Source organism: Xiphophorus hellerii, chromosome 8, assembly GCF_003331165.1.
Source record: "Xiphophorus hellerii strain 12219 chromosome 8, Xiphophorus_hellerii-4.1, whole genome shotgun sequence".
Lineage (NCBI taxonomy): Eukaryota > Metazoa > Chordata > Actinopteri > Cyprinodontiformes > Poeciliidae > Xiphophorus > Xiphophorus hellerii.
The window spans coordinates 15,855,727-15,871,813 of record NC_045679.1 but is presented as its reverse complement, the minus strand read 5'-3'; the positions used below and the strand labels follow the sequence as shown (position 1 = coordinate 15,871,813).

Here is a 16,087-nt window from a genome sequence, read left to right as displayed (position 1 = left end):
GGTGCTCCATTCCTGGGTACTTGAGCTCCATGAGTCCCCCTGGTTGTCTGGAGGTCCAGGTACTTAAGCTCCATGAGGTGTCCTGGTTCTCTGGAGGTCCAAGGGGTCTGTCTCTCAACCTCCATGCGGGGTTATGGTGCTCCATTCCTGGGTACTTGTGCTCCATGATGTGCCCTGGTTCTCTGGAGGTCCAAGTACTTAAGCTCCATGAGGTGTCCTGGTTCTCTGGAGGTCCAAGGGGTCTGTCTCCCAACCTCCATGCGGGGTTATGGTGCTTCATTCCTGGGTACTTGAGCTCCATGAGTCCCCCTGGTTGTCTGGAGGTCCAAGGGGTCTGTCTCCCAACCTCCATGCGGGGTTATGGTGCTCCATTCCTGGGTACTTGAGCTCCATGAGTCCCCCTGGTTGTCTGGAGGTCCAGGTACTTAAGCTCCATGAGGTGTCCTGGTTCTCTGGAGGTCCAAGGGGTCTGTCTCTCAACCTCCATGCGGGGTTATGGTGCTCCATTCCTGGGTACTTGTGCTCCATGATGTGCCCTGGTTCTCTGGAGGTCCAAGTACTTAAGCTCCATGAGGTGTCCTGGTTCTCTGGAGGTCCAAGGGGTCTGTCTCCCAACCTCCATGCGGGGTTATGGTGCTTCATTCCTGGGTACTTGAGCTCCATGAGTCCCCCTGGTTGTCTGGAGGTCCAAGGGGGTGGTTCATCCTACCTCCATGCGGGGTTATGGTGCTTCATTCCTGGGTACTTGTGCTCCATGAGTCCCCCTGGTTGTCTGGAGGTCCAGGTACTTAAGCTCCATGATGTGCCCTGGTTCTCTGGAGGTCCAGGGGCTGTTTCATCCAGCCTCCATGCGGGGTTATGGTGCTCCATTCCTGGGTACTTGAGCTCCATGATGTGCCCTGGTTCTCTGGAGGTCCAAGTACTTAAGCTCCATGAGTCCCCCTGGTTCTCTGGAGGTCCAGGGGCTGTTTCATCCAGCCTCCATGCGGGGTTATGGTGCTTCATTCCTGGGTACTTGAGCTCCATGAGTCCCCCTGGTTGTCTGGAGGTCCAGGTACTTAAGCTCCATGAGGTGTCCTGGTTCTCTGGAGGTCCAAGGGGTCTGTCTCTCAACCTCCATGCGGGGTTATGGTGCTTCATTCCTGGGTTCCATGAGCTCCATGAGTCCCCCTGGTTGTCTGGAGGTCCAAGGGGGTGGTTCATCTGTCCTCCATGCGGGGTTTGGGTGCCCTAGCCCTGGGTAAATGAGCTCCATAAGTCCCCCTGGTTCTCTGGAGGTCCATGGGGGTGGTTCATCCAACCTCCATGCGGGGTTATAGTGCTCCATTCCTGGGTACTTGTGCTCCATGATGTGCCCTGGTTCTCTGGAGGTCCAGGGGCTGTTTCATCCAGCCTCCATGCGGGGTTATGGTGCTTCATTCCTGGGTACTTGAGCTCCATAAGTCCCCCTGGTTCTCTGGAGGTCCATGGGGGTGGTTCATCTGCCCTCCATGCGGGGTTATGGTGCTTCATTCCTGGGTACTTGAGCTCCATGAGTCCCCCTGGTTGTCTGGAGGTCCAGGTACTTAAGCTCCATGAGGTGTCCTGGTTCTCTGGAGGTCCAAGGGGTCTGTCTCTCAACCTCCATGCGGGGTTATGGTGCTTCATTCCTGGGTACCTGAGCTCCATGAGTCCCCCTGGTTGTCTGGAGGTCCAAGGGGGTGGTTCATCTGTCCTCCATGCGGGGTTTGGGTGCCCTAGCCCTGGGTAAATGAGCTCCATAAGTCCCCCTGGTTCTCTGGAGGTCCATGGGGGTGGTTCATCTGCCCTCCATGCGGGCTTTCAGTGCCCTAGCCCTGGGTAAATGAGCTCCATGAGTCCCCCTGGTTCTCTGGAGGTCCATGGGGGTGGTTCATCCAACCTCCATGCGGGGTTATGGTGCTTCATTCCTGGGTACTTGAGCTCCATAAGTCCCCCTGGTTCTCTGGAGGTCCATGGGGGTGGTTCATCTGCCCTCCATGCGGGCTTTCAGTGCCCTAGCCCTGGGTAAATGAGCTCCATGAGTCCCCCCTGGTTGTCTGGAGGTCCAAGGGGTCTGTCTCCTAACCTCCATGCGGGGTTATGGTGCTCCATTCCTGGGTACAGAAGCTCCATGAGGTGTCCTGGTTCTCTGGAGGTCCAAGGGGTCTGTCTCCCAACCTCCATGCGGGGTTATGGTGCTCCATTCCTTGGCAAAGCCCCCCCAGAGCAGGGGGTCATCAGAGGAGGTTGTGCCTGGTTTCGTTTATTCTTCCAAGTGTGTGTGATGACCCGAGCCCACCTTTGGCCCAATAAATGCGCGGGACCCCCCCTTAAAGCCCCCGTGAATGTTGGTTCCCATTTGGCATCAATGCATTTGAAAGTGATACCCGGATGGCAAGTCCTGCAGCTCTGCGTCCCAAGCTGGTATCGAACCAGGCTCTGCCGGGTGGGAGGCACCAGCCTTAACCATTGTGCCACGGGGGAAGCCAGGGTCAGTGTGCCCAGATGGCAGAGCATTTATAGTGCCGAAAACCCAAGTGGCAAGCCATGTCCACAAAGGGACCCTTACCAGGGGCACGAGACTCTGGGCCGTGCGGGCTGGTGGGTGTAGTCCGCGTAGGGGTGCTTAAGTGTGGGGTACCCAGGTTCGGAGGGTCCTTAAGTCTTGGTCCCCCAAGTGGCAAGCCCCCATGGACATAAACACCCAGGTGGCAAGCCCCATGTACTCGAATACCCAGGTGGCAACCCTCCCATAGGCATAAACACCCAGGTGGCAAGCCCCCATGGACATAAACACCCAGGTGGCAAGCCCCATGTACTCGAATACCCAGGTGGCAACCCTCCCATAGGCATAAACACCCAGGTGGCAAGCCCCCATGGACATAAACACCCAGGTGGCAAGCCCCATGTACTCGAATACCCAGGTGGCAACCCTCCCATAGGCATAAACACCCAGGTGGCAAGCCCCCATGGACATAAACACCCAGGTGGCAAGCCCCATGTACTCGAATACCCAGGTGGCAACCCTCCCATAGGCATAAACACCCAGCTGGCAAGCCCCCATGGACATAAACACCCAGGTGGCAAGCCCCATGTACTCGAATACCCAGGTGGCAACCCTCCCATAGGCATAAACACCCAGGTGGCAAGCCATGTCCACAAAGGGAGCCTTACCAGGGGCACGAGACTCTGGGCCGTGCGGGCTGGTGGGTGTAGTCCGCGTAGGGGTGCTTAAGTGTGGGGTACCCAGGTTCGAAGGGTGCTTAAGTGTGGGTCCGTCCCCCAAGTGGCAAGACCCCCATAGTCCTAAACACCCATTTGGCTTAAGTCTGGGTCCCCAGGTTCGAATGGTGCTTAAGTGTTGGTCCCCCAAGTGGCAATAAACACCCAGGTGGCAAGCCCCATGGTGCCCTGTCCCTGGGTAAAGGAGCTCCATGAGTCCCCCCCCTGGTTCTCTGGAGGTCCAAGGGGTCTGTCACCCAACCTCCATGCGGGCTTTGGGTGCCCTATCCCTGGGTAAGTGAGCTCCATGATCTGCCCTGGTCCCCAAGTGGCAAGCCCCATGTTCACGAATACCCAGGTGGCAACCCCCATGTTCTCGAATACCCAGGTGGCAACACCCCCATAGGCATAAACACCCATTTGGCAAGCCCCATGGAGTGAAAATGTGACAAAGTGTCAGTTGTATGGATAAGAATACCCAGTTGGCAAGCCCCCATTGACGGACTACCCAAGTGGCAAGTTCGGGTCCGGTACCCAAGTGGCAGTTTTCCCCATTGAGAGAAACACCGAGATGGCAACGATGCCCTCTGGTGGCAGAAACACGTTACTACAGCGAATCTTGCCACGAGGGAGCAAAATCCATGATTTTTGTGAAAAGTTTGTCCTGTTTGGGGGTCTCTCACGGGGAGACCGGGGGTCTTAAAAATCGGTAGGGTGGGTCACGGGGGTAACGAGGGATAACCGGATTTTTAGAGATTGACCCCGTAACCCTACGACCCAGGGTTAGACCTCCAGAATTTTTAGAAAAAGGCCCTTTTTTCCCCCCAAATGTACACTTTTTCGGCCCTCGCCCTAATTAGGGCACCAATAAATATGCAGAGATATATCAGTTGTTGTGTATATACAGTACAGACCAAAAGTTTGGACACACTTTCTCATTGAATTCAATGAGAAAGTGTGTCCAAACTTTTGGTCTGTACTGTACATCGACGAGGTCACTGCCTCGTGTAAAAGAAAATTATTTAAGTATAAAACTTAAAAATGAACAGACGTAGGGAAGATACTGGGGTGATAAAACTGGAATTTTAGGAATTTCTCCAAACTCATCTTAAGTAACAAACGACAGAGCAGCTAAAATCCGTTCATCTTTTATATATTAACTGCAAATCCCTTTTTGATCAAACTCAATAAAAACAAAATTATTTTAAGCATATTTAATTGTTTCGATTTCTATTTTGAGTCTTTCTTTTTATTTTTCTCTATTAAAGCCTTGTACCAAAGCCAGAAAAACAGCCTCCATAATCTGGAGCTAAAGTGGTATTTCCATAATTATTTCTATTTATGCTTTTTTACTTACAACAAATGGCAAAACAGACATTCTGTTGTAGTCTCAATTATATTTTGCAGAAATTCAATGTATGAAATTAACTTCAACCTGCAGGTGCATTACCCAATTATTTAAAATTGATTTTACCATCAACCACCTTTGAATTACTGTGTAAGTACACTTCAGCCCATAAACTCCATTTAATCAGTGAAATGACTGAAGTGGCGCAAACTTGTAGCTAAATGTTGAGCCGCTCTCCGTCGCTCTCTCACCAGTCCTCGTCATCTGGGATGGTGGCCAGCGGAGGGTTGAGGCAGTAGATGTGGAACGCCATGTTGCACTCATCACACAGCAGCTGCATGTGAGCGTCCTGCTTCCCGCCGCACACGCAGCAGGAGCAGAAGCGACACTCTGCGTCGGGGTCGGCCTTGCAGTGCTTGCACTCGGGTCCGCTCTTCCCTTGAGTCACAAACAAGATGAAATCGCCCATTTTCACATATTTAGCACCAGTGATAAACACAACGTTTGCTAACGTATTACGCAAGAGTCGAACTTTTATATATTGTGTCCAATTACAACCACAAGCCTCAATGTATTTGACACAACACGTAATTGTAAAGTGGAAGTAAAATACATGGTTTTCTTTTTTACACATGTAGTTCCAAAAACATCAAATGCATTCACGCCCCTTTACTCAGACGGTCACAAAAATAACTCAAAATCAGTGCTTACAGATGCTCTTCATCCAATCTGACACATCCTGAACTATTTTGCAAAAAAAAAAGTTTTGGCATAAACGTAAGTAAAGTATTGACTTACTTGGTTGAATACAAATGCATGCAGCACTTTTAAAGTTTTTTCTTATAGGAAACCTTACCAAATATATAATTTGGTTCATCCACCTCACAATTACACACCACCAATCCCAACAAGATACCTTCAAGTTTGTGGTTATACCTGACAGAACAGCGGAAAAGTTCGAAGAGCGTGAATGCTATTGAAAGACTAGTTCATACGTTTAAACTGTCCGTCTGCGCTTGAGAGGGGACGAGCTCCAGGTTTCTCCACCTGGTAGATTTCATCTAAAAACTGAACTTTACAATCTCCGATCACATCTTCAGGACCACTGTAGGGGAAGACACAACAGCCAAGGTAGATAAATGGAAACATAACAGAGCAAAATGCAATCCAGCTAAAATCAAAGCAATCTATCTCAGGATGCGAGACGCTCACCCCAGGAGAATATTAACTCGGAGCTCCTTATTGGTGCGAGAGGTTTGATTTATGGCCACTATCTCTGCATCGTACCAGAAACCTCTTTCATCTGGGGTCTCCATGTTGTAGTTGACCATCACCTGCAGCCCCACCTGGAGCTGGTCCCACCGCAGCAGGGTCCTGGCACGGGGCCTTACGTCTACGGAGCGCATCTCTACGACACCGTTCTCTGGATAGCTGCGAAACAGTGGAGGTACAGTTTCATATTTTGGAATTTTCATGAATATCAACAAGTATTTGAAAATTAAGCTGTTATAGTCAATTTCTTTGGGAATGACATGGAGCTATTGACAAGGGGAGTCATAAAATAATTTTCAGAATCATAGTGATGTGACCATACAGGTGTATGAGGAGCCAAAAGGGCAAAATTTATTAAATAAATAAATAAGTGTACCATTAAATGTGTCACTAAATAATGTACAGTAATATGCAATTTCATTGTTTTTATTTTTAAAAAAAAATTTAAAAATATATATAATTATTTCACTACTCTATATAATAATTGTTAACTAAATAGAGGGAAATAATAATATGTATTTTTTGGGGGTCGCCAGGCTTTGGCACTATTACTTTGGGGGTCAAAGGCTGAGAGGTTTGGGAACCCTTGGGCTCGGGGACATATTAAACCTACCATATATCAGTTCATACTTGTTGAATACCTATTAATGTACTATAATTTGTATTAATAAAAAAAATTATAGTTTAGGGATAGGGAACCAAAAATGGCTCTAGCCCAGGTGTCCACATGCTTGTAAGTCCAACCCTGGTGACCATTGACATAACTTCTGACAGAATTCAATAAAATGGCACATAAAGTCAATATTTTAAGCAAATTAAGCTAAAATGGCCTCTATGAAACATAACAATGTGCATTTTGCAGCAGCTTTATCCCTGACCCTGTCTAAATGTAGTTGCAGCAGTAACTACTAGCAACAGCCAGAGAGAAAAGACGGTAATCACAGAGCACTTCATGTTGTCTTAATGGCTCAGGGCAACAAAGCACAGCACAAGGCAGAAACAAACGGACGTGAACAGCTTCTGTTTAACAGTGTAAAGCATGAAGTTAACGACAGAGATAAGAGATATGAACCGTCCTCTGGAGGACCATGCAAGCCCACGCTAGTCTGCAGAGTCGCATTCAAGGTCTTAAGAATGAAAGCTGTCTCTAGTAGGTGTGGATTTGAAAAAGAAGACATATACGATTATATTATACCATTAACTCAAACACATGGCACCTTAGTGACTTGAATAGCCCTAAATGTTGTCAAAAAGCGCTTCAGTTACATCTATCTATCAAAAAAATGCATGTGTCTGGTACTGTTTCTGCAAATTTCAATGAGTTCCATTTATGACTTTGAGAGACATTTTAAAGAGCATTAGGATTTAAATAAATTTAAAAAAATACCTAAAACCTTACCATTTGAAATGTAAATCTCAGTTTTTATGTTTCATATTAAGAAAATTTTAATATTAGACAAATGTAGCCCGAGTAAACATAAAAAGTAGTTTTAAAATAATAATTCGCTACATATGTTTTGGTTTAATATCAGTAGCCACACAGGCCTGATTGTCTGAGCTGCAGAATATAAAAATCATGTACACAGAATCTGCCTGGCAACATAAAGTAGGCAAAAAATAATAAAAATAAATAAAGATAGAGCTGCAGAAATACTTATGAGATTTTAAAGTTAATGTAGAGTGGGTCAGGTAAGGGCATAATGGTAAAAAGAGAAATGTATCAGGGACAGAGAAAAGAATAGAATGTAAATATCCTTTATTGTCCCACACTGAAAAAATTTGTTCATATTTAAACTAAGGTAAAATAAATGAATAAATAAATAAATACAAAAGGACATTGTACAGCCCTTTCAAAGAGCAACAAATCAAGCCACAATCTAAAGGAATTCAGGAGAAAAAGTCACTGACCACAATGAGAGCCATTATCTACCAATAGATAAAATATGAAGCAGTGAGGAACCTCCTAAATGTGCCTCCTGTTACATCTGGTGCTAAACTAAGCCAGGATTTTAACAAAAGAGCATCATCAGTCAAACACGCAACGTCAGAAATTCATTCCCTTTAAGATCTTTGAGGGGCAATTATTTTTTGTATTCACTTAGTAAATTAAATCATGATTGGAAAAACTGCATTTTGTATTTACTCAGATTATCTGTATGGTAGTAAAAATAGATTTATGACAGTAAAAGCAAAAACTGGAGAAATTGCTAAGATGACATATTTTCACACCACTGCAGTGCACCTCTTCTGAAAAGTTAATCTTTAAAAAAAATGTAAATTATTACATTTAAGACATTTTATGACTTTTAAAGACCCAGCAGACACCATGGTCTATTACTTTATACAAATTATCTTCTCCTTTAAATTAATAGATTTTACACATTCAGGGCAGAGAAGGTCATTTTAAGTGGCAGAGTTAACGGCACTTAAGGAAACATAGCTGAATTGTTGTTTGTTTTTTAAATCGCATACTGTAGCAGCAGGCGAAAAAAAAAAAATCCAAAGGATTTCACAACAGCTCTGCCAACTGTACAGCTATATTGTGCTTTGTTCTTGCCAGCAGGATATGACTGAGCTTGAGTCACTGACTATACAACTTGAACTCTGTTTCTGGGAAATGTTTCAGACAGCAGTAAAGGTGATGTGGCTAAAGATGACCAACAGCCAACATAATCAAACACACAGTTGTGGAAGGACTGAGTAAAACACCCACGCAGATTCACTGCTTCTGTCAGATGGCGGTTCTGAAACATTTTGATCACTCTTAGCTGGATAGAGAGCGCCGTTATGTTGTGCATTATGAGTTCACATAAACTTTACAGACTTGGGGAGCGGGGAGAAGGCTGCTGTGGAGCTTATTACTTTCAGCAGAGTCAGCTTGGCTTCTTAGTGTTACCAACTAACACCCTGCCACCCCTGCTGTTAATTCTTTGTGCAACCCTGAATTTGCCAACAGAACTGCACTTAATCGCCTCTTGCACTATTATACAGTTGGGGCATGCAGAGAAAGATCTGACCACTCCTCTGTGAACAACCTCTCCCCATCATTCAGAAACCTGGGTCCCGTCTTATGCTGCATTAGGTGTGACATGGTCATGGAGGAAGTTTTATTTAGTGTCTGGTTAATCATTTCTGGGTTAAATTGAGCATACATATTATTATTATCCAACTGAATGACCCAAGAATGCAACATATTTCGTATTCTGGGAGAAGCCTCCTGATTTTTATTTGAAATACTGTGGCGCTTCAAAAAATGTATTGTGGTGGAGCAGCCACGTGTCAAATGTCCTCCCCCTCTCTCATTGCCCACCTTCCTATTTGATCACTCAAATAAAGGCCACTAAAGCCTATAAAACCTTTAAAAAAGAAAAAGAATTATGCCATTAAAGATTCCTGGGCTCTTCAGAAATGAAGAAGGTGCACCGCATTACAGATTGTCCAACATACTTAGTAATAAGCATCCAAATGTTCATTTTTGGGTTCACATCAGACTCATAAGCAGTGTTGAAGAAAAATTAATTTCACAGTCATGTTTCCATTATGGCTTCCTGAACTTAATTACTCTGAACTATCAATCTCCTCTATGGGTTTGTTCTCTGCCGTAAACGTGTGTCTGCCAAAGCTTAGAAAGGTCACCTTTTTTATGACCCGCAAATACCAGCACACATGAGCCTTGCTTTAGTGGCATGTTCTCATTTGTTTCCCATTTTGAGGGACTCCTCTATCTTTTTTGATAAACAGGAAGTAATAATTTGCAGATTAAAACAATCGACTTTAATAAAAGGTACAAAGACGTATCTTCCTTTGCATGTTTAACAGGAGGTGCTGACAGTGAAGGGTGTTATATCAATAAAATTAAAGAATGTGGTCCAAGTTAGCCACAAACTGAAAGATTGCTTCATTGCCAACATAAACAATATGTTGACAATGCAAGTTTCTGCACTAACTTAAAAGACTCAAGAAGTCTGCATATGTGGACAAATATAGTCTGTCTCTAAATATTGTTTATCTGCAGTCTGCAGTGATACCGAATCAACCCATTCAGCTCTGGTAAAATAATTACTTTCCAGAATATAATGACATTGTGGTCATAAGGTATGCCCCTCTCGCTGAAGAGACTTTTTTCAAGCAGCTTTAAACTGACTAATGATTACCAGTGAACACTGAAGAAGAGTTTTAGAAAGAGCGTGCTCCCGGAAAGTGGAGGCCGGGGAACGGATTTGCTTTTTTAGGGCTAAAGGATTAACATGGTTTTTAGAGAAGTGGGTTAGGTTGAACGCAGACACACAAACACACACAGACACATGAAAAAATTAAACGGGCAAAAAAACCCAAAACACAGACATCCACTTTATCCACTTTGAAGCACAATTGTACTCAGCATGAACAGAGGGACAACAGAGAGCAACACAGCAGGAGGACAAGAGCCTGAGCTTAATGGCACACAAGCTCTAACCCAGGAATGAGCTATAAATACTAAATTAATTCATAGCCAAAACTATTATATCTATACAACGTCTTGAATTTATATTCAAATTTGAAAACAATTTTTTTCTTAATCATTGAGTTTCATTCAAATTTGAAAATACTTTATTGATCCCAAAGGGGAAATTAAATTGAGTGGAGTTGAATCAAAAGAATCAGTGACCACCAAACAAAAAAATTATTCTGATCTATTTTAAGGATTTAACAGGCAAAAACATAACATAGAAAAAATAAAAGCATGAAATTTAGCAATGTCTTAAGGAGACATTCTGAGGGAAATTGAGAACGAACATACAGTGTTATTAGCTGATTAAAACTTCATCAAATTTAAAAGCAAAGTTTTCTTTTACTGGACATATTTCCAGAGGAGAGTTTTGGAGAGAGAAGAGAGAGAAAAAAAAGAAGAAGAATGGACTCCAGATGAGTCAACTTGGTATGTTACCAAACCACTGCAATAAAACAGACAATATCTGAACACAAAACCAGGAAGGTTAACCTCTGACTGATTGAGGTTCCTGCCAAATTAACCTCTAAATTTATACGTGGGTTCGTCAGCTGGACTCCAGGATTTAATTCTCAGTGGCAGAGAGAGCAAAGATTACAAAACATGGCAACATAACCTTACACAAATCAATTGGGCTTGTTTAAAAAATGTCATTCAGGCTTATTTTTGGCTCAGTACATTTTAAGACAACCCACATCTGTAGCATCAGGGATTTGTCCAAAGTACATCCACATTGTTTTCCATTGACTCACATCGGCAGTGTCTGATGCTCCAAGGCACGGCACTGACTCTTTCTGAACCTGCTCTACCAAGGAGCATCAATGCTTCAGATACAAGCTGGTGTCCAGTATACTCAAATATGCATTAATAATAAGCTGTTTCTAAGATTTGACAGATTTTGCAATCTGAGAATCATCTTCAGTAGAACTCTATTTTAGCTCTGTAATGTCAGGATAAAGGCCTTCTGCAAAACCTTTGGAGTTAAATTTCTGTAAAGTTATTTTTTGTGGACATTAAATTAAAAAATAAATTTAGTAAATAGAAAAATCACCACAGAGTCACCTCAATAGAAAAGATTAAATGTAGCAAAACACTGCATGGCGGTCAAATAAAAAGAGTACTATAAAAATAATAGGCTTACATGATCACACAATGCATCAACATTTATACATTTTATGGGTCTAACTATTATGTTTTAGGTAATCCTACATCTTGTAATAAAATTACTTATTCTTTATTAGAGTTTGTATTAATGCAAATAATGTTAATTTAATGTATGTAATAATTATAATTTAAATTCTGTTTTACCACTTAGAAAAAAAATATTTCCAGCTAAAACTATACAGCAAGGTAGACTTTCTAAAGGTTATGCAACTCGCCTCTACAGCTCCTGTCCCACATGACCTTCACACTTTGAGAGTGCCGATACTGAAGAGGATAGAGAGGTTCTGACGAGAGGCAGCATACTATCTGGAGGGCAAACACTGGTTCCCTGAAGGATCTATTTTCAACAAATTTCCAGGATAGAGAACCCACATGGGTACAAATGTTTGGCTGCACAAAGAAATCAACAACTCGATCGTCCTGACTCATGTATCCGGGAGCTTCTCGCACGGTTCAAGGTAATCTAACACTCAGACACGGTGGCTTCAGACGAAACATTCGAAAAGCTTTCTAATAAATTCCAAAAATCATGGAAAAGCACTTCTGTTCAGACCAGCGAATAGCACGGGGAGAAGAAAACTGTCATTTTGGAACATTTTGGTTAAGGCAGCTCCTGCCAAACAGTTTGGCAGATATTCACAGGAACTAGAGTGCAGCCCAGGGCTAAAGGGTGGAGGGCTGCTCTCCGATTGTTGCTCTCAAGTGCATTCCATGCAAGTGGTATGTTGCAGCCACAACAATACTTTCATTTGGTTAAAATGAGCAATAAACCATTCTTGGTCTTTAAACAGAGAAATACAGATGCACTAAGCTAATTATATTGGATGAATATATTTATTACACACATTTTAAGCAGTCATAGCAAAAGGCAATGAATGTTCTTGCAAGGTAACGCTAAAAAAAAGATGTTAAATTCATAATCTCAAAGCAACATTTTTGCTACCATATATTCTTATGCTGAATATGTTGCAACAAATAAATCCTACAAAAAGGGATCCAAGAGGAAGGCCAGGAAGCGAAATCTTGGTTAAAATAAACTAATAAAGTACTAATGATGCAACAAAAACCTGCTTTCTCAGTGAAACTCTTAAATAAATGTTCACTCTACACACTCACCAGTCTCGTTATTGTAGATCCTTGTTGATTGAAATCAAGAACCCGTTAAGGTGATATAAGCATCTTCATTCAACAGATCCTTACTTTAAAACCACATTTAGCCTCAACAGATTACAAGCTCTCATATGAAGTGCACAGCTTTAGGATTGACTGTTCTCCAAGATGACTTGTTGCAACAGGAAAGTGATGGTATTAAAATTACCCTCCAACACATTTTACACACCTAAACTGCCTCATTAATCCAAGTTTTGTTTCCCCAGATATTTTTGCTGAAAAGTACCAAAATGTTGCAATGACAATATCAGCTATCATTAACCGACATTTCTGTATTCTTGTCTTTCTTTTCTTTATTTAATTCATAACAATGTGTTGAACTTTCTTTGAGTTGTAAGATCTCAGTCATTAAAATCTATGTCAGGTTTGGGCAATGAAAGTCCATCTGACCTGCAAAACATGGGGTCAGTGGATGAAACTTAAAATTCAGCTGATGAATAAATATTGCACACAGGTGGTTCTCTGCAATTGCAATATAACACACACTGATACTGTATGCATGTAACACTTGACTAGAAGTTTGGCCCCATGCAAAACAATAAAACTTTAAATATAAATCCTCCATGCAGGTTTTGTGTCAGGGGGGAGCTAAATTTCCGCATTATAATCAGCTTAATATTTCAAAACATTCCCATGTGTTTACATTTAAGAGCCAAACGGACATCTGGTATATCTCTTGAGAAGACAAACACAAAGAAAAAATGAAGAAAATCAGCGTTTTATTCTTCAGTTCTGACTTCAGTCTGCAAGCATGTTGGTGGTATAAACTAATTCATGCTCTCTAAGCACATCCACTCCTATGGCTGTTCAATGCAATTACATATAATGTGCTGCATTTCCAATAAAAAAACAAAAATAAGTAAACATTTGATTTTATCCAAAGGGCAGCGAGTTTTCACTCTCTTCTCAGTCTGTTAGGAAATTTGAATGCTGTGTTGGCAAATTATCACAAAAAGCAGCAGCACTGCCGAGCTTTAACGTTGTTCACAGCAGGGTACTTAAATCTTGAATTGTTTATTATGAATTTGCTTTTAATAAGCCCCTTTTACTCCAATAACCCTGAATAAAATTCACTGCAACCAATAATCACCTGAGTGGCTAAGAGTCGCTGCATGTGTGTAATCAGTCTTGGTATAAATACAGCTGTTCTCTGAAGGCCTCAAAAATTTGTTCAAGAACATTTGGGCAAGGCAGGTTTTGTTTGGATAACACCATTCATTTACAAGGTGAACAAACACAGAGAACAAGGAACCAGAGGGGTCGAGGATAAAGTTTAAAGCAGAGTAAGTTCTTAAAATAATATCCAGCCAAGAGGCTCAAGAGGCCAAGAGTAGCAGCAGAGATTCACAACACAGACAGGTGAATCCATCAGTCAGGCGACTATAACTTCTGCACTCAATAAATCTGGGCTTCATGCAAACTCTGCAAAAAGAATATTTAACAGAAAGCCAAAAGAAGAAATCTCATTTGCAGTTTGCAACAAACCCTGCAGGGAGCACAACGTAAAGCTAAATGTATATAAGTAAAAACAGGGAAATATGTTCTCTCTCCCAGAGGTGCAAGTACAAAATGATGCAACAGGATGGTTAAGATCAAAGCATACTCTTGCACTGCTTTTCACTGATGCTCTCTATCCAGTCTGGGTTTTAACTATTTTACAAAGAATAATGAACAAAATGTTAGTTTCCAGACATGTAAAGGCGGCTAACAACCTCCAGAGAACCTGTTGCTGTAACTGTAGTAAATAGTTTTCTATAAATATTTAATCAACAAGGCAAAATATAAAAGCACACCGGATTTTCATTTTTTTTCTTCTGAAAAAGACTTTGAAAAACATCTATCATTTTCTTTAATCTCACAATTATGTCCTAGTTTCTACACAGAGGGGTGTGGTTTCAAAATCCTAAATATTTGGAAACGTTTGAGAGAAATTGCACAACCTAACCAAAATAAATTCTCATTTTTCACATTTGTTTCCATTACTTTCTTTACAAGGAGTCTAGTTCAGACAAAAAATCTAACCATGCCAAAACATTTAAAGGCTGCGTGCACACAACACACACGGCTCATCAGTTCTTAGGCACAGCAGAAAACAGATTCTCCCAACATGAATTTGTGGCTCGTTATATTATGTGGAAATGCTGCCAAAAAATGGAGGTTCATCGGGAAGCTTTGGTTTGTTGCTCTCAGACAATGCAGGCAGGTGTTAGAGTGGTGCAAAAAGTGCTATGGTGTGAGAAGATGGTGCAGTTTCACCCACCCTCCATTTTTTTCCTCTCTCAAGCGATCGAAGTGATGGAAAAAACCCCGTAAAAAAAAGATAAGCATACACCCTGAAAAAGAAAAAGTGTAGAGAGCTGCTACTAAACCGCAAGCTGAGAGTTATTAAATAATTAGCGTTTACTTATTGCTTCTTCAAATTTGTCCCATGACTAACTGCAATAAGAAACTGTGACATTTAGGGATGTTTGGGTTTTGGACCTTTGTTCTCTATTAGCTTTCTCTGATACACTTGTCCCTATTGACCTATTACAAAATAAAAATGTCAAATTTTGAGTAAATTTTACACCGATACAGCTAAAATAAAGGAAATGAATACATTCTAATAATAAAGCTTGGAATTCAAAATGGCTTGGATTTGAGGATCGTTTCCGAAGGACCACTTCTGTCCAAATGCTAATAAGTACAACAACAAACTCAATGGAAAATTAAGTCTACATTAAAAAAGAATCTACAAGGGATGGGCAAACAACCCATAATATAATTACTATGGAATAATAACCTCTGGCAGAAACGCATTCGCGCCCCAGACAGTCGGAGAGAGCGAGGAGGCAACGTCTCACTGGTCTCATGTTCACAACAATTACAGACAAAGCTGAAGGAGGCAAGAGAAGAAGTAATGCTCCTGAGAACTAGGGGTTTCCATGGAAACATCGGCTTCTGAATGAAGTCGCTGGAAAAGGGGAATGCGAGAGAGTTCAAATTATTGCAGCATCAACAACACAAACCCATGTTCTCCATCCTTCAGGCCGGCAGGAGAAATAACATCTACCTGCAATTCCACTTGAGCCGTCGTTACCAATTCTGTCTTCCACAAAGGCCAAAGCAATTTACACAATGTAGAAACCAGACACTTACATGCACTGTATAAAAAGACACACACTTAATTTAAATCAGATTCAACTTTTCCTGTTTTTAATCAGCTAAGATTACCAAAATTGTTTCTATTTGCTAATTTCTAGAATAACAAGAAAATAATTTTGGATTTGGTGCAATTTCCAGACACTTGAAAATCTTCCAGAGAGAAATGCACATGTCAAAGCCACAACAAAACCAAAAGGTCATGTGAACATGAAGCTTGTAAAAGGGAGCAAGTCCTGTTCTGGTCTGAACAGTCATTCAGAGGAGAAGAAGCCATTACT

The 16,087-nt window shown here is 42.1% G+C and overlaps 1 protein-coding gene across 1 annotated transcript in view; it reads right to left on the bottom strand.

The window, feature by feature from the left end:
• uhrf2 (ubiquitin like with PHD and ring finger domains 2) overlaps positions 1 to 16,087 on the bottom strand; it is a 40,015-nt gene that overhangs the window by 10,759 nt on the left and 13,169 nt on the right. Inside the window, exons 4-6 of the mRNA XM_032569257.1 lie at positions 5,783 to 6,001; positions 5,566 to 5,675; positions 4,822 to 5,008 (exon numbers count right to left, since the gene is read on the bottom strand). Of these exons, the coding sequence (XP_032425148.1) occupies positions 4,822 to 5,008; positions 5,566 to 5,675; positions 5,783 to 6,001 (516 nt within the window). The remainder of the gene's footprint in view (positions 1 to 4,821; positions 5,009 to 5,565; positions 5,676 to 5,782; positions 6,002 to 16,087) is intronic.